The following is a 24,200-nucleotide window of genomic DNA, read 5'->3' as shown; positions in this document are numbered from 1 at the left end:
TTGACTTACGACAATTCATCGTTTGAGTCGGAAAAAATTGCGCAAATTGTATATAAGAATGTTAATAGATACTTTTCCTTTTTACTTTATTTCAATTAGATAGCTAGGCCACATGACATGCATGTACTCGCATAGTTCTTTTCGTTGGAACAAAAAATATAGAGACAAAAAAGGAACGACAAACGCCGTAGAAATGCCCTCGGGATGAAATGCTTGTGCGGAAATCGTCGGCTAACACTAGAGCGTATTAGTATCATAGACTTTTTGTGAAGCGGGAAAAACCAAACAGAAGAAAGGAAGTGTAAGGTAAAAATTGGAAACTCAATTAAAAAGGAATACAAGGTAAATATATTTTTTTTGATCATCCGATCATAAATATTTCATTCCATAAAAAACGCATAATGGTTTTGATGATAGGATTTAAACTAATAATAACTTGTTTACTTTTGTACCCATATAATATAATTGTATTCATGTAACTTATGGGTGTAATACGAAAAGAGGGAGGATTTATGGGCAGTTCTATATGGACATTATAAGATTTGGTCTAATATTTTGATGTTATATGCTCTTAAAGATTTTGTCTAATTTTTTTTAAGAGTACAAACGACAATGAATTTGAAGTTAATATTTTGATGTTATGTGCCTCTTATTAACTCTAAACTCCTACAAAAAAAAATGAACACAATTCGAAATATCAAACTTCACCATCTTCCAATTTTAAAATGGTGTTATACATCTCAGATTATGCTCCTTTTTGATAGGATTATCGAGTTTCATAAAAGAACATATCACCAAATTATTAGCTTTAAAGTCATTTTAATTTGGATTTTAAAGAAAAATTGGATCAAATCATGTAAGATAATGTCCATATAAGATTATCCATGAATCATCTCACTAAGTCTAATTCATATGGGCTAGATTTGGCTGCTAGATTAGACAAAAAGCATTCCAGAATAGAAAAAAAAAAAGCGTTGTTTATTTTTAACACTACTTCTCTATCTAGATATATCTCGCATGTAACCTAGTAGCGAGATAGTTTCGCTGAATATGAAAAAGCGAGGGTATAAAAACCACGCCCAATATTCTTTCGGCAATCTGTATGGACTAACTCCAATATAATTTCGAGAGCACCAACTTATAAAGCAAGCTCAATCAAGAAATATACCAAAGAGTATATCTCAATTTCTCAATACAATCTACAATCGAACAGATAGAAATCTGTGAGCCTGATTGATATGAGAAATAACTTGAACGGTACCAAAGATCGAATTTACCAATTGATTGAACTACGCACAACCTGTGATATTTCAATTATATAAACAAATATAATGCGAAAAAGAAATAACACAGACACCAGAAGTTTTGTTAACGAGGAAACCGCAAATGCAGAAAAACCCCGGGACCTAATCCAGATTTGAACACCACTCTGTATCAAGCCGCTACAGACACTAGACTATTACAAGTTAACTTCGGACTGGAATGTAGTTGAGCCCTAACAAAGTCTCACACTGATTAAGGCACAGTGGCGTTCCTTATGCCTCTTGAACCACACAGTGTTCTACGCACTTGATTCCCTTAGCTGATCTCATCCACAACTAAAATTTTCTATGACCCAAAGTCGAAGACTTATAAACAAGTATGTCTCCCACATATAAGTCTATTCTGATAGATAAATGTCTCCCACAGAAGTACCTATGAAGTTTTTGTTCCGTCTTTTAATAAATCAAGGTGAACAGGAACCAATTGATACTGGTCTTATATTCCCGAAGAACAACCTAGAAATATCAATCACCTCGCAATAACTTAACTATATGGTAGTAGAAGAAGTTATTGTGGAATCACAAAGAATGATACGAAGAGCTTTGTGATTACTTTTTATATCTTACCTATCAGAGATAAATCTCGAGTTAATCTTAGAGAAGATAGTACTCAATACGATAGAACAAGTAAGATCAGATCATGTAACTACAGAGAAAATAGTTGGGTCTGGCTTCACGAATCCCAAATGAAGTCTTCAGGTCGTTAACCTATAATGGTTTTGGAAAAACCTAGGTTAAAGAAGAATCGACTCTAGTCGCAACTAGGACACAGGAAAGTGTTGGGATTAGGATTTCCAGTTGCTAGAGTTCTCCCTTATAGTCTTTCACATCAGGGCTTGCTTTCAATCAAAGCTAAGAAAGCTTAGTAACAAAGCATTCAATATTCACCGTTAGCTGAAAACCTGATTTAAGATTCAAGCTAAGTATGCTTAAAACCAAAGAAATATCTTTCTACTGTTAGATGGTCTTAGCTTGTTACACACAAATGAAATATATTTTCATCTATATATGGGTAACCGTACCTAAACATGTATATTGAGTTGGCTCAATAATAATTAACCGAAGTTAGCCATATTAACACTTTTGTCTTAACCACATTCTAACACTCTAGATTAACTATGATGATCAATCAAACATGAAATATAATCAAATGAATCTAATTATGTTTCAAATAGAGTTGTTCAATTGTTTACTATTTCACGGAAATATATATGAACCAATTGAATCAAAATCGGATTGATTCAAGAGAATCAATTCAGGAACATTAAGCCACGGTTTGCAAAGATTGTGTTTCTTAATTCATAAATCCATTTTTTCATGAGTATGAAAACATAATTAACCGATTTTAGAACTTAAACCACTAAGTTTTCAAATGGGTACGCAAACTATAGCCCCCGGACTTTGGTCTTGTCCAACAGTTTGCAAACTGGTATGCATACTGTTGTCCCGGATCTTAACTCAGGTAGAGCCGTTCGCATACTGATATGCAAACTTGGTTCCCGGACTTTAACAGTTAAAATTGTTCGCATACTGGTATGCAAACAAGATTTCCGGACCTGAATCATACCACAACAGTTTGCATATTGGTATGCATACTGTGTTGTATCCAGATAAAGGTTAATTGTTATAAACTCCCATTTCAATCATTGAAACATCCTTAGAAGACGACAATAACTGTCTCACACAAACTATTAGCTTATAAGTAATTTTCAAGTGATTGAATGATCAATACGAAACTTTCTGAGTCGACATCAAATGATTGTCTCACACAAATCATGTAAGATGTTTCAAGGCGATTTTCACATGATCATCTTTTGACTTATTATTTAGTTTCCAACAAATAAATTGTTTCCAACTAAACTCGTCAAGAATATGATGAATGTAGCTAAATAAAAAAGCTTCCAACACATATTTTGAGAAATAGATAACCAAGTTAAACTCAGCTCGATATATCATTTGTGTATAATATAAAAGTCTATATAGCTATACGACTTAGTCTCATTAGGAGTTATAATAGGTGATAGATACGTTTTAGTCTCCACATACCTTTTGTTGATGAAGTTCCTCCAAGTTCTTCAGTAGATCTTCGTCTTCCGCTTGTTTGTCAAGTTTTGATCAACTAAACTTGACAAACAAGCTTGAGATAACAACGCTTGTGAGTTCGACCGAGCAGTGCTCTAACAAACTTACCTTGAAGTATACAAAGAACATTTAGTTATCACTTGAACATGGCATGAAGGGAAGGAAATATAAATTTTTTTGTAGTGTCTTTAGTTTGTGAACCAAAAAATATAAAACTCTTATTTACATAAAGATGAGTATATAGTATTGAGAAATCCTCATGATATCAATGCTTATTGGAGTTGTTCTGTGTGGCTATATAAATTTGGTGCAGTGCCAGTTGAAGTTGCTGGAAAGATGATGCTAGTCATGCTAACACACATGGCTATGGATTTATGTGTATTTAGAGTCACGGTATGATTAAGTGAGTTGGATTCGCCATCCTATTCGAATTTGAAGGGAAGACTGGCTATAAAATTGCTGGAAACAACCAAGAGAAAGCTACCTCTCAATACTACAAAGCATGTTCGTGGAAATTCCCCAGAGACAATAGATTTTTCTCCTCTCCAAAATCCAGTTCCTCTCCACCTTTCAATGCTTTCATCCACCACCATCTACATAACCACTGCAACTTCATACACCGTCACAGAGACAACCACTCTACAACATCACCAGTTTGCATCAGGATAGATATATTTGCACTGCCAGATACGACATCCAACTCAATCACCATTCATCTTACTTGCATACAACAACAACAGTTCACCTTCTCGCCATTACTAGCACCTCCATAACCTTTTATAGCTCTTGACTTAAAACAAAACGCCAAATATCTCACAAATTTCTCCTCTTGAACCACCAATCTCCATCGACATTAGCACCAGTTTCTTAACTTTCAATTCTCTACCAAATCAATTGAATTGATCAAACTTGGCAAGTTATTCTTCAAGTTAATACAAACAATCAAATCAAAAACTCTTAATTTCGCCATTTAGCTTGGGATAGATCGAATTAGATCAATTTATTCTTACTGACTAACCTTTCTTGTACCCCTTTCTTCTTCACCATCCTCACTGCAGTGTCTAAAAAATGATTCAATTTTAATTTTAATCTCAACCTTCAATGCAACTAACAGGAGGAAGAACCAGACAGAAAAAAAAATAATACAAAATAATTTTTTTTTCGATTTATAGAGACGGGCTCTGTGAAGAAGATCTATTGTTAGTTTGCTAAAAAATAAAGATTTTAGGGTTTATAAGGATAGAATTTACGGGATACCGTTGATTATTTTCGAGATCAACATTGATAAATGATAGATTAACCGTCTTTGCGACATCTGTCGACTTTCTACCCCATCAAATCTAAGTCGTCGATTATTTGTCTTCGAGATCGTTAGGTTTTCAGATCGATACACCTAAGGTGAGAGTATTCTTGTAATGTTTGCATGTCATGATATCTAGATGGACGAGATTTTGAAGAGATATTGACCAGACAACCATATATATTGACTGAGTAACGCTTTTGGATGGAAACCGTTAGGTAGGCCTAGATTTGCAAAATTTTTTTAAAAAAGGGTCTGGATTTGAAAATCATTTCCAAAATCAGACCTATTTATGTATATAATGACTTAAAATTTGATTAATCTATTTTAGCCATTTTTAAAATAGACCTTTTGCTTGTTACTTTATATCCAAATAACAACTCCCCTCAATCTCTTGGTAGCCCAGGGATTTCGCCATATTTGATACCCTTCAACCTCAAAGAGGAGGGGAAGTGTGTTCGCTTTTCTTCTTGATTTGGTTCTTTGTACCTTCTCTTTGTGGAGCACTTGGTTGTCCTTCATCTTCTTGGAGAATCTGTGGAACACACTTGGTAGTAACCTTGGTTGAATTTGTACTTCTTGAGTTCCATCATTGATAGAGATTCCTCTAACTCTCTTTTCTTCCCTGCACTAGCTGTTACTTTTACATCCCCTTCATGACGAGACCCTGAAATAACTATATCCTAGACATTCTTAGCTCGCCTTTACCAAATAAACAAAATAAAGAACAATGGGTTGTTAAGAAACTGTTTACCCACCAGATAATCGGTAGCAAAGATACATATATAACAACGGATTTAACTTAATCGGTAGCTTGGGTCCAAGATTATCTACCGATTATGCATTAATTTTGGAATATAAAACTCTAAATTGTTGAGACAAACATAATCGGTGAATAAAGAACCATACTAACAAACGGTTACCTTTAATTGGTAATTAAAAACCAACTTTATCTACCGATTAAGCATTATTTTTGTCACAAAAAAATCTATGTTGTTGAATCAAATATAATCGGTAGAAAGTAATCTCACATAGTCTTTTCACTTCTCTTCTCCCTTCTCCTAAAAGGAGAAAAAAACCCCTTAGAACTTCCACCTTCTTCTTGCTCAGATCTAGTCCTTTTGGGCTAGATCTGAGCAAGCATTTTTAGCTTTTTTTTTTATGGGTAAGAATAATCTAATTTTTGTTTTTTGGTTTTATTGTTTTTGGTGTTTATGGACACATTTCTTTGTTGTTTGGGCAATCTTTTCTTCGTCTTTTGGACGATTTTCTCTTTGCTTTAATAGCGATTCTTTCAAATATCCATGGTGTTTCTAGGCTTGCTATTCTCGATTCATCAAGAACATCAATGATTCTGCTCGGCGTCGATTTGGATTCATCTTCAACAAGAGGGATTTAGGGCACCCTGATTCATTTGGATCTACAAGATTTTGGGCAAAATACTTCATTTCATTTGGAGCATCTCTTATTGAAGAAGATAATCATTTTAAATGGTCGTACTTGATTCCGGTTCACACCACCATTCATCACTACTACATCTACAAAAATTGGGTGTCTTTGCAGTTCATGGCTCTTTCTCTTTGCGATGTACTTGCAATTGGTATCGTCATTTGTATTTGTGTTTTGACTATCTTGTATTTTGGTGTTTTTGATAATCTTGTAAGCAATCATGTAATCATCATTTTGGTTTGAATGAATTGAAATGTGATTTCCACAAAAAAGTAATCTCACATAACTATTGATTCAAATGTAGCCCGGAAATTATTTTGATTTTAAATATTATAGTCGGTTGCTAACAATTGCTACTTATCTTCCGATTAGTTCAAATATATGCTTCTCTAATTTCTCTAATCCTCTATTATAAACGGTAGACTTATTAAAATTAACTACCAATTATGTCAATATTAGGGCACAAAAAAGAAATAACCAAACACAATTGGTAGATAATTATCAATCTTAGGTACTGATTCTGGTCGATGTTCTTGAGGAATGAAGAACACGATCATAATCGAGATAAAAACTATAGTGAAACAACTGATTATGACCAGTATCGGAAACCCTAGAAAAAATTTCGACCATTCATTCCATTCAAGCAATAAAAACCCAAAAATTTAGTAGAATCTTACCTTATTGGGGCCATTTAAAATTAGTGGAGGGTCTGATTATCATAATTAGTGGATGATTCTACTTCATCTCCAACATCTTTGTCGTGTTCTTCGTTTTCTTCGTCATTTTCATTAATAATTTCTTTCGATTTTAATATGTTCCAAATTTTGGATCACTTATAGGGTCAGATTGATGATATAATTGCTTCACGCGAGCTCTTGAAGTTCGTTAGCTCTAGTCATCGCTATATAAAAGGATCGACGATAATTTGGTTCGAAAATTAACGACGGCGAAGAATTAGATTTGAATTGAACGAGGGAAAAGAATCCCTCCAATCCTCGATCCGTAGACAAAAGGAAAGAAAAAAAAAGAATGCTTAAAATGAAATACAAAACGAATTAGTTTAGGTTTTATTAGTGAAAATTGTATACGGGTATTTTGCATTGGCATCAGAACATCCTATAATGACAATTTCTTTTCGGATCGCCTTCAAAAATGGCAATCTAATTAAATAGGTACAAAATTGATAACACCAACGTCAAATTGTCCTGGCGGAAGAAGAAATGAAGTCAGCATACCTGTAAAACTAGACGGTTAGGGTCACTTCCATCAGCAGACATCCTTCTTTTTGGCTCGTTCGGTCCCATTGTCTTTGTTAGAGATGCTATTCTTATACATATGTACTAGATAGCATTGGAAAAATGGGATCCCACCCATTTGTCCGATTACAGTGACCTTTTGAATTTTTGTTTGGTCACGTTGAACGTTGCCCCTGGTGGGTCCAACTAATTCTGATGCGCAGGTTGATACAATTGAGATGTACATAAACCCAACATAATTTATCATCAGGTGGCGAAGAAGAAAGTAGTACGAATACAACCAGTGGACAAAGCTCACATCGTCACACGACGGGCAAAAGCTCATCTATTCCATCTATTTATCTCAGTGAAAAAACAATAACTCTTCTCACGGATGTTTAGAAATTCGTAAGATATGTTGGAAGAACATTGAACAATTTATTGAGAATTTTGGAGTTCACTGATCTATGACTATGAGCATCTTCAATGGTTTAGTTTTTTCGTTTAGTGTAACTGAGTCATAGTCCTAAAGTAGGTTTTAGTTTGCATTAGCGTGTTGGTTTAAATTAGAGTTTGTAATCGCATTGTGTCCTGTAACTTTACTCTGAGTCTTTCCTTTTTGTATTTTTGTTTTTTCAAGTACTCATCTAAAGACTCAGCTCAAAAGATTCATCATGAATCAAGAAGAAAAACGAGGAGATAAACAAGTAATGTCCGGGCTTCACACCTCAACAACTGGATTCATATTCATGGCTAGCATTTTCGATCAATTGCATCAAAAACCATCATCAACAACAATGTTTCTCTGGACAATTTTATGTCCATCAAAAATACAGATTTTCTTGTGGAAAGCATTAGTCGAAGGCCTGCGGATCCTCGACAACCTTCATCATTTTCACCTTACCATTTCTACCAGCTACCCCAACTGCAATCCTAATCCGGAGTCTGCTTTTCATTATTTGATCATCTATGTTGTTGTAGTTGATAAATATCTTGATATCTCATACCTTAATGTACAGACTCTTTAGTAAGTTAATAAATATTATGCTTCAAAAAAAAAAGATCTTCAATGGTGTTTGGATATATATCATACGTTGAGATAAAATAAAACCAAATTTATTAGTATGACCCACAATAATTTCAGAGGTATATTTATGTTTTTAGAACCATCTCCAATGGAATTTGAATACATATCTAGTTGTCTTTTCTTTAGAGCATCTCCAATGCATAGGGTCAAGGTCATCATATGTGGAGGTCTTATTAACACATTGTTATGTGTGGGTCATTATTAAATGACAAAAAAAAATGTAAATTTTTTTACCTCAAGTTGATCTCCAATCTCCAAGGTATTATCTAACAAACAATATTTGAATTTAGAGACAAAATAATGATGTGGCTTAAAGACCCAAGGTCATAGTGAAAGTCTTATTTACACTTTCTCCATTACCCCCACTTAGCCATGTCATCTCTCTCTATGACCTTGACCCTTGTGTTGGAGATGGAAATTTGGTGCAAAAAGTCTTAAATCCTAGGTGTCATTCAATTTTAAGATCTTTACCCCTTGCACTGGAGATGCTCTTATAAGTCAAATCCCATAAAAATAATTTAGCATTTAAAAAAAAGATGGCGTGGATATGAACGAGAGTCTTTAAAAATAGATACTCTCATCCAAACTCAAATTGCCAAATAAGATAAAGTTTTACTTATACAACTACCACTGGAGAGAATATTCTTAAAAATAATTTTTTAAACTCCTAGGTGGTATGAGTTTTTTTAGATACTCAAACTCCTTTGAAAATGCTCTAAGGAGTAACTTGTACAGCCCTTCTCTCTACTCTCTATCTTCCTCCTCTATTCTCTTTCGTCTTGCTCTCCATTGGAGTTGGATCTCATGAGTAGGTTTCTTTCATTTTCTTGCTTTGAAATTGGTTTGTAGGATTAAGATTTAGTGTTATTGTTTCTCTTTAATGTGTTGTTGTCGTTTCGGCTTTCTCCTTGGTTTTCATAGCGCTCTTATAACGTTTCTTCTTGGTCTTTATGGCCTTTTTAATGTTGGGTATGTCATTATGAAGAGCTTCTTCGAATCACACCAACAAAAATTGAATCTCGTTTTCAACAAAAGAGATTTAAGAATTCTGTTGGTTTTAGAAGTTGTCATGATTAATACTATGAGGCTATGAGCATCACACTCTCTTGTTTTGAGAGTCATCTTTTTCTTATGAAAAATATCTATCAAATGGTGGGATTTTATTCCAATCCTCTTTCTTATTTAATCGTATCTCTACATGTATTTGAAATTTTTTTCGGTATTCCAACTCTCTTCTCAAAAGAAGACTTGAATGTAGTTTTTATTACTTATAGTCTTGTTCTTGACCATAATATAATCGATTTGAAGATGTGAATAAAAATGAAGAAAATTTTGTAAAAAAATAAATAAAAATTACTTGTGTTAGTTGATTTTTTAATTTTCTTTGTTGAAGCAATGCTAGATGGTGTGGTCTCCATCCAGAGATTGAAATGTATGATCCATGAAAACCATAATGCGTCTAATATACTTCAACAACTTCAAATAAATAAACAACATCTCATCTATGTATGTTTCCAACTTCTAAACCGATCTCTATAACACCAAGCGAGAATGATAGATTTACTTTGGGCAAACTTTCGAAATAAATCCTGATAGAGATAAAAGGTGGGTCCAATTTGATTACAGCAATCTCAATGTTAGAATGACACACCAAAGGCCACAAGACACGATTTATTTTCAGAAGAAATCACGGTATATTTTTCACTGTATCTAGGTTTATTCAACTACGAGGTGGTAACAATTAGAGCTCAAGTAGTAAAGCCTTTGTAACACGAGTTATTGATTCTCTGGGTCTTCAAGATGCGGGATTTGAAGGGGCACCATTTACTTGGTCAAACAATAGAAAATGAAAGGCCAATATATGCGAAAGTATTGATGGAGCATTATCGTTCTAGTGGATACATATATTCCCTGATACAAAGGTAAGTCATCTAACCATGGTAGGATCCGACCACACCCCCATACTCCTTGATACAAATCCGGAAACCAAAAAAAACTCAAAAAACCATTTAGATGCATCAGATCCTGGTTATCTCATCCTATGTTAACTTCAATTATGGCGGCATATTGGAAATTTCACGCTACAGATTCCTCGACAAGGAATTTATTAACAAACCTTAAAGCTCTGTCTGCTGACCTAGCTCATTGGAATTCAAATGTCTTTGCTAATATCGACAAAAACATAAAGAAATTAAATAATAACATAAAGAACATCCATAAATCAGGAAATTTATCTTCCAATATAGATATTCTCAAGAATTTACAAGCTAAACTCGGAAAATGGTATGAAATCAGAATGATTATTACCATCAACTATCCAGACATAAATTCTTAAAGAATATGATCAAAACACAAAATATTTCCATGCCTCTGCTACAAATAGGAAGAAAATAAATGATATACACAACCTTCGAGAACCTTCGGGCATTTGGCTTTCAGATCGAGACTAAATCAACTCTCTCTTTATCAACCATTTCACATAAATCAGATCTACACAATTGACTAGCTACAACATTGATCTATCGGAGATAATCATGCCGTGTATTTCAGATTCAGAAAACTCCGCCTTAATTCAAATCTCATCTAGAGAAGAAATTCGGTCCACCCTGTCAAATATGAACCCTTGGGGATCCCCAGGCCCGGACAGATTTCAACCGGGTTTTTTTAAGGCAAAATGGGGAACCCTGGGTATGGATATTATTCTCTCGATTCAAGATTTCTTTAAGACAGGGAAAATGGCGAAAGAATTTAATCACTCTTTTATTACCCTCATCCCAAAAATTTCTACTCCACAGAGATCAACGGATTTCAAACCCATCAGTCTTAACAACACCATTTATAAAATTATATCAAAAATGCTAGCCGACGGACTAAAACCCATTCTAAATAGATTATTTCGCCTAATCAATCAGCTTTTCTTCCGGAGAGACAAATCACTGAGAACGTTATAATCACTCATGAGCTCCTGCATTCAATGAAAACTTCCAAAGCTAAAAGAAAACATTTTTTAGCTCTAAAAATAGATATCTATAAAGCTTTTGATGGGGTGGAATGGCCTTTCATTAAGAAAGCTCTATCTTCTTTAGGTTTTAGTGATGCCTGGGTTAATCTAATTTTACAATGCATTTCCACCACTTCTTTCTCTATTCTTCTAAATGGATCCCAGGCCCAACCTTTTCTAATTCTAGAGGAATTAGATAGGGAGACCCCCTATCTTCGTACCTTTTTCTTATTTGCATGGAGATCTTATCTAGACTCCTTGAAAAAGCAACATACGAGAAAATAATTTCAGGAATCAAAATAAATAAACATTCCCCAACTATATCATACCTATTCTTCGCAGATGATTTCTTCCTATTCACTAAAGCAGGCCTAGTAGAAGCAAAAATTTTATTGGATATTCTATCTTCTTTTGGAGAAATCACGGGGAAAATGGTAAATCTCCAAAAATCTGGAATTTATTTTAGCTCAAAGATTCATCCAAAACGTGGAAAAGCAATAGCGAAGATCCTTAAAATTCCATTGATGACAAAAAAAGATAGATATTTTGGAACCCCTCTTTTCTTTGATAAAAACAGAAAGGAAAACTTTGAACCCCTTCTCCAAAGATACTAGGCGTCTTTATAAGGTTGGAAGGCCAAGCTGTTATCTCAAGCGGGAAGGACAGTCTTAATTCAATCCATCCTCCAAGCTTATCCAACTTACCAAATGCATGTGCTGGCTATTCCTAAAGAAACTCTGGATAAATTAGATAGAATTCAAAGAGATTTTTAGTGAAATAAAGATGAGTCGAAAAGAAAAGGAGGTTATATAAAAGCATGGATTAGCATGTGCAAGCCAAAATCGCAAGGGGGACTAGGTATTAAAAATCCTCATAAATTCAACATAGCTCTCCTAACGAAATTGGCTAGTCGTCTAATGACATAAAAAGATCAATTATGGGTGAAGTTGCTTGTAGCAAAATATTACCATAACTCTAAAAATGGAGCTAATACTAAGATTTGGGAGGACAACTGGATACCCAATTCAGATAAACTTCAAAAACCGAGCGATATAGAAGATCCTTTACCGGAAAAAGTTCAAGACTAATAAATTCTGAAGGTTCTTGGGACATCGAAAAATTAGACGATCTATTTTCTACAGAAATAAAAGAAAAAATTGTAGCTATTTCACCAAATAAAGGAGAAGCAGATAAAATTAGATGGAAACATCATCAATCGAGAGTTTTTTCGACCAAAAACAATTTACAATTTTATCATTAACCAGAATCGGGCTTATGAATACAACAGAGATTTTCCTTGGAAGAAACTTTGGAAAATACAAGTTATCCCAAGAATTAAACTTTTTGTATGGAAATTATATCAGAAGATCCTTCATATGAGAAGTAGACTAGCATCTCATAACTCGGAGATGTCGCGAGAGTGTCCAATAGTTTGGTTGTTCTTTAGATGCATTAAACTCCAAAATTCACACGGATTTGATAACTTCTTGGATAGAAAAATGGATTACAGATGCAATTTTTTTCTGCAATTTATTGAGAAAATTAAGACAATATTATGGTTCATTTGGAAATATAGATGTGAAGTGGTATCCCGTCCCAAACCCAACAGTTTTAATAGATCATATTAAGAAGTTTATGATCTCTTCGAATATCAAAGATAAGAAACAAACCCATTGCATCCAGAAAGTAAAGGGTATAAAACCTTCTTGGTCCAATATTAAGAATGATTGGATAATATCCATAGATGCTTTTTACAAAAAAAGAGGACCTATTAATGAATTTTGCTTTCATGCATACTACAACAGGTTCCGAATGGGCTTCCTCGGCCCTTCATGCTGAAGCGAAAGTTCTTCTAAAGACGGTAAAATGGCTAGAAGAAAATTTATTGTCTAGCGTAGCTATCGTCACAGTCTGTAAAATTTTATCAGTTTCCATCATTAACAAAGACAATTCTTAGTTAGCGGAGAATACTATAGAAGAAACTATTACCATTCTAGGAAATCTTCCTCAAACTCAAGTTAGATATATAAACAGGAATCACAATGAAGCAGCGGACTCGAATGCTAAAGAAGCGAGGATCAGAAAATTTCAGCACAGGTCAATGCATATGCACCAGCCAGTTCAAAAAGAGAGCATTAGTTCTAATATTTTTGATAAAAATGAAATTGTAAAATTATTGAATTATTTTGTTTAGTTTAATATACCTAATCTTTTCATCAAAAAAAAAAACTACAAATTGATTTTGAGGAAAGATTCCTTCACACTCTCAAATTCATATTGTCTCACACTTTTATTAATATAACTAAAAGGTAGGGTAGTTGGAGCTAATATTTTAGGGGATACTTATCTTACAAAATTCTACATATCTGCACACAAAAAAAGGCATTTCGAGATTTTTATAAGACAAACATATCCCCAAAATATTAGTTTCACTTATAATACCGTTTAAGTTCTATTAAGAAAAACAACTCCCAAAAATACGAGATAATGTAAATTTATGAGTGTATAGATATAGAACCTGGCTTGATTGGGGTATACCCAAATTAATTGGGGTATACCCAAATTAATTGGGGTATACCAAATGAGACAAAATAAGGTCATTTTGAAGTAAAATACAAACCCCCTTATCCACATATTTACAAAAATGGCTAATCTACCCTTGAATAATTAACACTGATAAATGTGATTAGGATAATTAATTTAATTAGTTAATTAGTTGATTAAAATTTTGAAATTATGTTTTATTTTAGATTGAACTCATGGATGTGGGTAGATTTTTGAGATTTTTTTTTCTTTTAAGAATTTACTTGTAACGGAAATGAAATCGTACTACCCAAACACTTATAAATATGGGATTGTAGAGCCGCTGGACGATTTTATACTCAAAATTATAGAAGGAATCAACATTTTCAGTTATGAAAGTATGAAAAGTCGGCAAGGTCTATGGATGAAGAACATGCCGACTATATCCGGTCGGCAAGGTCTGCGGATGAAGAACATGCCGACAACTTATGGCCGGCAAGGTCGATAAAAAAATACCCTGCCGACTATATGATTTTTGACATACATAGAAGGTGTTATAAATGCATGATTAGTCGGCAAGGTATTAATTTCATAACCTGCCAGTTAAAATATAGTCGACAAGGTATAGAGATGGATATCTTGCCGACCCTGTAACTGTTAATCTCAGAGATGAAAAGTCGGCATGGTATTCAACCTTATACCCTGCCGACTATATTTTAGTCGGCAAGGTCGACAAAAAATACCTTGCCGACTTTTGGTTCGTTTTGATTCTTCGTTTTTTTTTTTTTTTTTTTTTTTTTTGATTTCACATGTATAGTTAGAGTGTAGAAGAAAGATTTTGATTTTTTTTTAATATGTTTTGGTCGGCATGGTTTTTTAGTATGGGCAATTTGGTCTTTTAACACCTTTTAGACACCCCTTAGCACACTAGTTTGGATAGGAATAAAATGGGTATACCCCAATTAATCTGGGTATGCCCCAATCTCGTCAGATATAGAACCCTCCTTAATTAACTTTTAAGAGTGTAATAATGGATATGGAACCCTCCTTGATTAAGTTTTAGGTTTCAATCAAGGGTTGAAAAACACCCGTTTTTCCTGAAAAACCGCCGTTAAAACGGTCACGCTCATATATCGTGGCCGTGAGGGTCCCCGAATCTCGTGCCTATAAAAAGCCGATAAATAGGAAATAACGACAGTTTTTTAGGACCGTTTTTCCGTTTTCACACACGTTATAACTGTTTTTCTAAAATTGAATTTTACGTTTTTTGCTTATAAATAACATTTTAATGCGAGTTTTTTAGACCTTTTTTTTTTTCCGTTTTCACGTCAGTTATAACCGTTTTTATAGAAAAATAATTTAAAAATATTTGTTAACAATTCTTTACTTTTTAAATTAAAGATTAAAAAATTACAATAATAACTTTGAAAATAAAAAATAAAATAACAATATATAAAAAATGTCATAACAACGTTATTAGACCCGTTATAATTGTTTTCACGCACGTTATAACTGTTAGATAGGGATTTCAGATCATAATTTTTTTTTATTTTCTATTTAACCATTATAACACCCGTTATTTTAAAATAACGTATAAAAAACGCGTTTTTTCCGAAACGTTTTCACACCTGACAAAACTCGTTATAACGGTCACATCCAGTGGCGATGACGTGAGGCATGACCCGTTTTTCAAACCCTGGTTTCAATAGAGTAAACTAACAAGTCTCGGTGTCCCCTCTACTCTTAAACGAAGGATCTTGTACTGCAAGCTAACTGTTCTAAAAGGTAGACCAACCTTTAATATGGTATAGGCGTATAGCTAGCTCTTCTCAGTTTCTCTTTCCAGATATATTGGAAGTGACCACTCGAAGATTCATAGAGTAGGGTATGAGATGAAAGAGTAGGGTATATTCATTATTCAATGCCCCTAGCATTCAAATCTTATCAGCTATGAAATATCAATCAGCAACGATCTCATATATAAATTTACACTTTGAGTTTCATTATAAATTTACGCGTAGTATTCAAATCATTTCTACTTATCAGTAACAATTCATTAAATTGATTTAGCAATTATAACCAAGTAAAAGAAAATTTTAGTAAATTCTTAAGTTTATATTACATAACCATGCATGCATATACCTATCTATATATTTATGTGCATTTTCCATTACATCGATTACAAAATTGGTAAACAATAACGTACCGCTTTCTACGGCTGTGTATTGCCACCTATTTCCGTAATGGAAACGCTCTAAGCAGCACCTTCCGACGAGATTAAAGAAGAAAAAGAGAAACCTCTCAACATAATATGAGTCGAGATTGCTAATCTCAACATACGTACATGCCAATTCTTCAGAGTTCATCGCTAACTAATTAATAACTACCTACCCTACAACCATCTTAAATTTTCTGGAAGGGTTTGATTTTGATTTCTAAGAAAGTGGTGCTCTTTGAGGAGCTCCCTTTCTTCTACTAAAGGAAAAAACATTACCAGGGAAAAACCCGTTTCCTTTCTTTTTCTTAACTAAACCTACCGAGGAATCTTGCGAAATACCAGAATTGTTCCTAGAATTGTTACTGGAACAAGATGAATTCTTGAAACCCAATGGGTGATCTTCCAAAATTGAATTAGGAGTTGTATCATCTTCTTCTGTTATGTCTGAACCATCCATTTGCAAACCCTCGAACTGCGAGAACTCGAAATCGGATTCGTGGAATCTGTATAGTATACTTGACAGGTCTCCACCTTGTAGTACCACGTGATCAACCTGCATTTCATTTCGTTTTCGAGGCGTACGTGTTATTAATAATTCAAACTTAAGCTCTCAACTTAATCTCTTTCGATAAAAACAGATACTCAAAAAGTTATTTTGTTTAATGGCACAATTTTAAGGTACGGGTCAAGGATTATGAAATGTAGTAAGTAACTATATATATGTATATGCTAAATTTCATGATGAAGAACGAAAATCGAAATTAAACATCTAGTGTGATCGTACGGATCAATCATATATTATTCATTACTTGTAAACTAGTGTTATTAAGTAACTTAAAGATATACCTTGCAAGAAAGTGAACAGAAGTGATATTTCTCTTGGAGAATTCTGTCACAATTGTAGCAAATATTGGCGGAACCCTTGCAAGCCCTTGTCTGAGGCCTTGGGTTCAAAAAGATTACTTTCGCACTGTTTATAGTGTAAGGCTGCAAAAACATAAGTGTGATTTCATTTAACAAACATGTCTTGAAATTTTAAAGATTATTATCATTGGTCAAACACAAGTCATCTTCACGGACTAATTAAAATTCTTCTACCTGAACATAAGAACAGTCGATAAGCTTCTCGAGATCATCCAATCGAACCACATCGTTGTAAACGTACCGTCGCACCTGTACAGCAACTTTCATTATTAGTTAAGATTTGTTGCAATGATTACCACCAGCTCACTCAAACTCGTTTAATTTAATTATGCAGTTCTTACTTTTTCTCATTAAACGTCTACAATTTGAATTAAGCAAAATATGATAACAATTCAGAGGTATGATACCAAGGATATTTTAGTAATTTATGAACAAAAATGACAGTTCTTAGGCACTAGGGCAGCATCATTGCTATTGAGGGTGAGGTTGAAGAAATTTGAATTATATGTTTTAAATTCAGTACAGTAAAATTATTGATGGAAGTAAAGAAGAAGGAAAAATTGGTCAAACTTTCACTTTCATGAAAGCAACGGGAGCTAAGGAACCTTACAGAAAATATGTATAATAGTGATTTTCTAAAAGAGGAAAGAAACAAATCTAAAACAGAGGGAATCAATGGAAAATCAGACAATAAAATACAAAATTTCCTAACAAACAATACTTCCAAAATTTATCCAACAATTACAAACAGAATACTATCAAAATTAAGTAATTCATATGAAATTTTCAAGGAATTGATGGATTCTAAAGAAACAGAAAAACGGAAATTGGATTTGGAATGGAATTAATCAACTAAAACAGCAGCGGATAATATAACAAAGAGCTTTTAAGTTGAATTAACAGTAACAGTGAAGCAAAACATTATTTTTCTTCTCTAAATACTATGAAATTTAGTTCAAGAACAGCAAGATCTTTTGAACAGTTAATTTACAACCTCAAATCACAAAATTCAACAAATGAGTATAAACAAACAAAGCACAATTAATCAAAATGATAGAGCTAAATTTCAAGAAACAAAAAAGAAAAAAACAGAGTAGAATTTGAATATAACCAGAGTAGTGAAAGAGAAATTGAGTAAAAGTGTGTTTGTAAAAAAAATGAAACTGAACCTGTATGAGTGGATGAGAACGATGAGAAGAAACACAGTGAGGGCAAATACTACGAAGACAATCCAAACAGAATACGTTCTTCTCATTTTTCCTGCGATTCTCGTGGGTCCCACAATTTGTAAAGAATGTTTCAGCAATTAAACCTTCTAACCATGCTGGTTTCATCACCATGATTATACCTGAAGAATCAATGAATCAAATGATCAATTCTCTTCTCTCTCTCTCTGTCTCTCACCTTAACCAATTTTACCTGTAGCTGCACTCTGCACAGATGTTCTTTTTGAAAAAACCCTAACTCAGAAACCTCAGTTATTTATAGCGTGATACGTGGTTTTGGACAAAAGGCGGTTTAATTCATTAAACACAAAATAAAAAATAAAAAATTATATATTTACATTTTTTATTTTTATTTTAAATGAAAAATGAGAGGGATGGTGATATGGTGTTTATGGCGGGAACACAGCAAGCGCAGGTACTTTTTTCTGAAAAAACTCTTTTTTTTAACAGGTTTTTGTTTTCTTATGATTATCAAGTAAGGTTTAGGATTTCGAAATATTACTGGATTTGCCACATTACTCTGTGGAAGCTCTGTCTATTTACAGATCAGTCCTTAACATAAAAATACATTTGTTTTTCAGTACCGATAAATTGTCGTTGTACCTTTCTAGTGCATGATTTTTCAAACAATGACAGCCTGGAGAAAATTTGATTGACATAAAACGGTTAAAACTTTTTGACATGTATTAAAGTCACACTGGCTGATTTGCTTACCCTAATTACAGAAAAATTACTTGGAACATTGGAAACAAGAACATGTTATCAACTCAAAAACTTGTCCCTCCAGAATCCCAATGGATTTGTCTAATTACAATTTTTTTTTTATTCTAGAATTTATGTTGGTGTTTACTTATTCGTTTCTAGGGGCCATCGCTTGTGAAGTTATTGTTTAGCCTCCAGCTAATCAAAGCTCCAGTCTTCAAATGCTGTTTTACCCTCGTCTATCTGTTGGTGGGTAAGTTTTGCAAACCTGGAAGGCAGTGTAGAAAGTAAGCTCAGGATTTGAGAAATCGGATCTCATACATTTCCATCTCAATCGCCGTGTAAACCGAAACGAAGAAACTAGGATGGGATAAAGGAGAGCTGTTACATGGGAGCGTGTTTTGCAAACCACCGAACCAAACTATCCACTCTAGTAAAAACATAGTTGTTAATAACTCCTGAAGTTATCCCTTAACTACTTTTATTTTTTTTATTTTTTTTGTAACGGCTTTCAAAAAAGATAATGGTCCTCCTCGACAAAAGGCCTAAACCAAACAGGAGGGACAGACGAGTACATAGACGACTTGTTGTTTTTTACCAATTTAGCTAGTTCATGAGCAACAGAATTACAAGTTCTAGGTTGAATGTCTTTAAAAGATTGTATCAGTGCTAGGGATTCCATTTGAGAATGTGTGTTGAAATAATCATAACATTGTTATGTATTCCAGTATAATGAAAACAATTATCAGGCCCATTTTTCAATTTTTTATCATTCAACAACCCACAGATGGAAAATTTCACGCATATCCTGTTTTTTCCATGAAAATTATTTACGAGCCTAGATTTTGCAAAATTATCATTTTATTAAAGAGAAGGAGAAATAGTTCATAAGGGTTCGTGGAAGTTACTCTCATTAATTTCCTCGTAAGTTACCCCTAAACTGTAATTTCGATTGTTTGTTTCAAAAGGCGATTTCATGATTTTCAGATCAATTTTATGAGTGGATTTGATCATGGAATTGTATATATCGAAAAATATACGAGGGTTAATCGGGTAATATGACTAGTTTGACGGTGAGGACGAGAGGCTAATGAAGAACAGTCCTTGCCTAAATTTTTGACAAATATGAAAATCGGAAGATCACCTCTACCCAGCTGTAGAAACATAGAAATATCAGAATTTTGTATGTCTTTAATGCAGCATCAGAAGTATATAATTCATACTTTATATTCCGCAAGAAAATTAAGAGCGTATCATAGACAGTCTTGAAAGCTCGCGCGGCGAGCTTTCAATTTTGAATCTATAACGATTGGACAGCTCCTACATGGGTTGACCAATATTATAGAGCAATATTGTCCCCAAAATGTCATTGGTACTTAAAAATGAAAAAAAAAAAAAAAAAAAAAAAAAAAAAAAAAAAAACAATTCGTTTGGCAATCTGAGATGACTTACTCCAATATACTTTCTAGAGAATCAACTAGACAAACAAACTCAATCTAGAGAAAAGTATATCAAAGAGTTTATATCTCTGTTTCACAATGTAATCAGCAAATCAAGCAGATAGAAATCCGCGAGCCTGATTATTATGTGAAACAACTTGAACGGTACCAAAGACCAATGTTCAAGTGTCAATCAATTTAAATCAACAACCAAAGGTTGGATTATCTAATTGATTGATCTTAACGCACAACCTGTGATATTTCAATTATATAACAAAATATAATGCGGAAAAGAAATAACACACACACCAGAATTTTGTTAAGGAGGAAACCGCAAATGCAGAAAAACCCCGGGACCTAGTCAAGTTTGAACACCACACTGTATTAAGGCGCTACAGACACTAGCCTACTACCAATGAACTTCGGACTGGACTATAGTTGAACCCTAATCAATCTCACACTGATTCAAGGTATAGTTGCGTTCCTTACGTCTCTGATCCCAGCAGGATACTACGCACTTGATTCCCTTAGCTAATCTCACCCACAACCAATAGTTGCTACGACCCAAAGTTGAAGACTTGATAAACAAATTTGTCTCACACAGAAAAGTCTATTGGAATAGATAAATCTGTCTCTCACAGAAATACCTATGAGTTTTGTTCCGTCTTTTGATAAATCAAGGTGAACATGAACCAATTGATAAGACAGACTTATATTCCCGAAGAACATCCTAGTATTATCAATCACCTCACAATAATCTAAATCGTATGATGGCGAAACTAGATATGGTGGAATCACAAACGATGAGACGAAGGTGTTTGTGATTACTTTTTATCTTGCCTATCGGAGATTAAATCCCGAAAAAATCTTAGAGAAGATAGTACTCAAACGATAGAATCAGGCAAGATCTAAACACGCAACTACAAAGAAAATAGTTGGGTCTGGCTTCACAATCCCAATGAAGTCTTTGAAGTCGTTAACCTACAGGGTCTCGATAGAAACCTAAGGTTAAAGGAGAATCGACTCTAGTTGATGCAACTAGTAACACACAAGAGGTGTGGGGATTAGGTTTCCCAGTTGTTAGAGTTCTCCTTTATATAGTTTTCAAATCAGGGTCTGAAACCCAAGTTACCTTGGTAACAAAGCATTCAATATTCGCCATTAGATGAAAAACCCGATTCAACCAAGCTAATATCTTTCAACCATTAGATCGAACATAGTTTGTTACACACAAATGAAATGTACCCTCATTTAGGTTTATGTAACCGTACCCAAACGTGTACATCATGTTGGCTCACAAATAGTTAACCGAAGTTAGCCATATGATTACTCTCATATCAACCTTATTCATCTTAACCATAACTAGTTCAAATGACTCAAATGAAACTAGTTAAAGAGCCGTTCAATTGCTATATTCTCATAGAAGTATACAAGAACACAATTGAAGCAAAATCGGGTTTGATTCACTCGAATCAGTTCGTGAACATTATAGTCACAGTTTGATTTCAGAAAGTAACCAACTCAAGTATGCAAACGGGTACGCATACTTAAGCAGCCGATCCGAGTATGGTTGTGCCCGTACGCGTACGGGTGTGCATACCAATTCACAGTTCCAAACTCCAGCAGAAATTCACGGACGTGAGACTTCCGCCAGTATGCATACGGGTACACATACTTGCCCGGACATCCAACAACCACCAGTACGCGTACGGGTACGCATACTTCAGGTTCCCGGTTTTGGACTTACAGATAAATGTGAGAACACACTTATGATTCTAAACTCTTTATTTCAGTCATTGAAACTTTCTTAGAGGATGGCAACAGCCGTTTTCACACACTATTAGCATCAAAGCAATTTTCAAGATATTGAAATAATCATAACGAAACATTCCAAGTCCACACCAAATGATTGTATCACACAAACCATGTAAGATGTTACTCGGCGATTTTCACATGGTCATATTCTGACATTCGTCAAGAATATAAGATGAACTTGGTCGAAGCGAAAACTTGCCAACACATATTTCGAGAAATATATAAGCGAGACAAACTCAGCTCGAAATCTCAAATGTGTATAATAGGAAATAGAGTAGAAATAGACTTTCCAAGTGATATCTGAGTTTCAGTCTCCACATACCTTTTGTCGATAAAGTGCCACAAGCTCCCCTTAGTAGTTCTTCGTCTTCAAATAATGAACGTCGTGAATTCTAATGCTCAACTACACAATCTATGTCCTAGTCCGAAACATCTATAAATAGGCTAGAAATCAAGACTTATAGTTTTGATCACTAACATTGACAAACATGCTTGAGATAGAAACGCATGCGAGTTCGACCGAGTAGTGATCTAACAATCTCCACTTTTGTCAATTTTAATGACAAAACTGTCAATACATATGGATTACAAAATAAATAAAACTACGTAGCTTCTCATCCAAATGCTTGATCTCCTTGGCATCTTCAACACGACTCGAAATCTTCGTCACTTCCAAGTACTCAATGATCCTAAGCGTGTTCAACTCAGCATCATAGTGGTTGAAGATCCATAGCGATAACAATGAGAAAACAAATGCTCCCAATCATTGTTATACAGTGTCATAGTATTATTACACAGCATCAAAGTTCAATTGTGTCACAACTTTGACCATAATACTACGGTGATATGTATCACCTCCCCTCCCCCCCCCCCCCCACCCACCCCACCCCCCAGTCAATACTTCATCTCGACATGAAAACCACTCCCCCTTGCATAATGATCCGTAAACCATATGTAATTGTAGTATGAAACTACACATTAATTCTCCCCCTTTTTGTCAATATAAATTGGCAAAGGTACGAAAATTAGTGGGATCCTCATGAAATTTTCATAGAGATACTTCATGACCAAAAGAGAATAACATACCAACTTATTTAGATGCAATCATAAAGCCGAAGATAAACGCATTCATCAAGGAGTTTATAAAGATACAAGATAACCCCTATAATATTCCACAGCCGCACTCCCCACAAGGATTTGGCAATAAAGCACAAGATCAAAAAGAACTCTCCCCCATAAAATGTCATTCAAGAAAGAACAATAAAGGCGACCTTGCTTTTACAAGAAAAGAAGGATTTCTTTGGAAAAAACCAAATCACATGAAAAATATGGATTTGAATCCAAAAATCTCCATTGAATCAACCACAAAAATGATCAATTCAATTGGCCATGCTCGACAGAAGAGAACTTACGGAGCAACACAATATATACACAAAAATGTGGATCGGAGATAGACCAGGAATAAACAAGGATCCATTCTATTTTTCATCACTATTTGCACAATGACATATAATAGACCTAATCATTGTAAACAAAAGTGCATCCTTTCTTCCATCAATATTTGCATAATTACATAAAAGGCTTAACTTTTGTTTGTCAAAAGTTCATTCTATCTTTTATCAATACTTTCATACCAACATAATAGAGATAACTTTTGAACAAGTATGGGACAGTCACAGGTTCACGGATGTAAACAACATATCACATAACAATTTGCAATATATAAAATCATAAAGATTAAAATTGCAAAAATCATCTTCCAAATAACTTAGAATTTAAATAAATAAATCTAAAAACATTGAAGGTGAAAACGTTGGAAATAGCTATGTGTATTCACAATAATGGCTATTCCAAACCCTAGTAATCCTTCTAAAAAC

At 34.1% G+C, this 24,200-nt stretch overlaps 1 protein-coding gene across 1 annotated transcript; it reads right to left on the bottom strand.

Moving 5' to 3' along the window:
• Positions 1 to 16,146: 16,146 nt before the first annotated feature.
• LOC113331585 lies at positions 16,147 to 18,573 on the bottom strand. The gene is made up of 4 exons (XM_026578290.1): positions 18,311 to 18,573; positions 17,316 to 17,390; positions 17,064 to 17,204; positions 16,147 to 16,770 (listed from the first exon to the last, which is right to left on the bottom strand). The coding sequence occupies exons 1-4, from the start codon at positions 18,479 to 18,481 to the stop codon at positions 16,435 to 16,437; spliced, it is 723 nt and encodes a 240-aa protein (XP_026434075.1). The 5' UTR covers positions 18,482 to 18,573; the 3' UTR covers positions 16,147 to 16,434.
• Positions 18,574 to 24,200: the final 5,627 nt, after the last annotated feature.

Source organism: Papaver somniferum, chromosome 1, assembly GCF_003573695.1.
Source record: "Papaver somniferum cultivar HN1 chromosome 1, ASM357369v1, whole genome shotgun sequence".
Lineage (NCBI taxonomy): Eukaryota > Viridiplantae > Streptophyta > Magnoliopsida > Ranunculales > Papaveraceae > Papaver > Papaver somniferum.
This window is presented reverse-complemented; position numbering and strand designations above follow the sequence as displayed.

Bases quoted from the DNA above. Each gene is read 5' to 3' on its own strand.
- LOC113331585 (XM_026578290.1), bottom strand. From the start codon at position 18,481: ATGGTGATGAAACCAGCATGGTTAGAAGGTTTAATTGCTGAAACATTC. The intron at 17,391-18,310 runs GTTCAGTTTCAT...GTTGCTGTACAG, and splicing joins GTTCTCATCCACTCATACAG to GTGCGACGGTACGTTTACAA. The intron at 17,205-17,315 runs GTAGAAGAATTT...ATGTTTTTGCAG, and splicing joins TCGACTGTTCTTATGTTCAG to CCTTACACTATAAACAGTGC.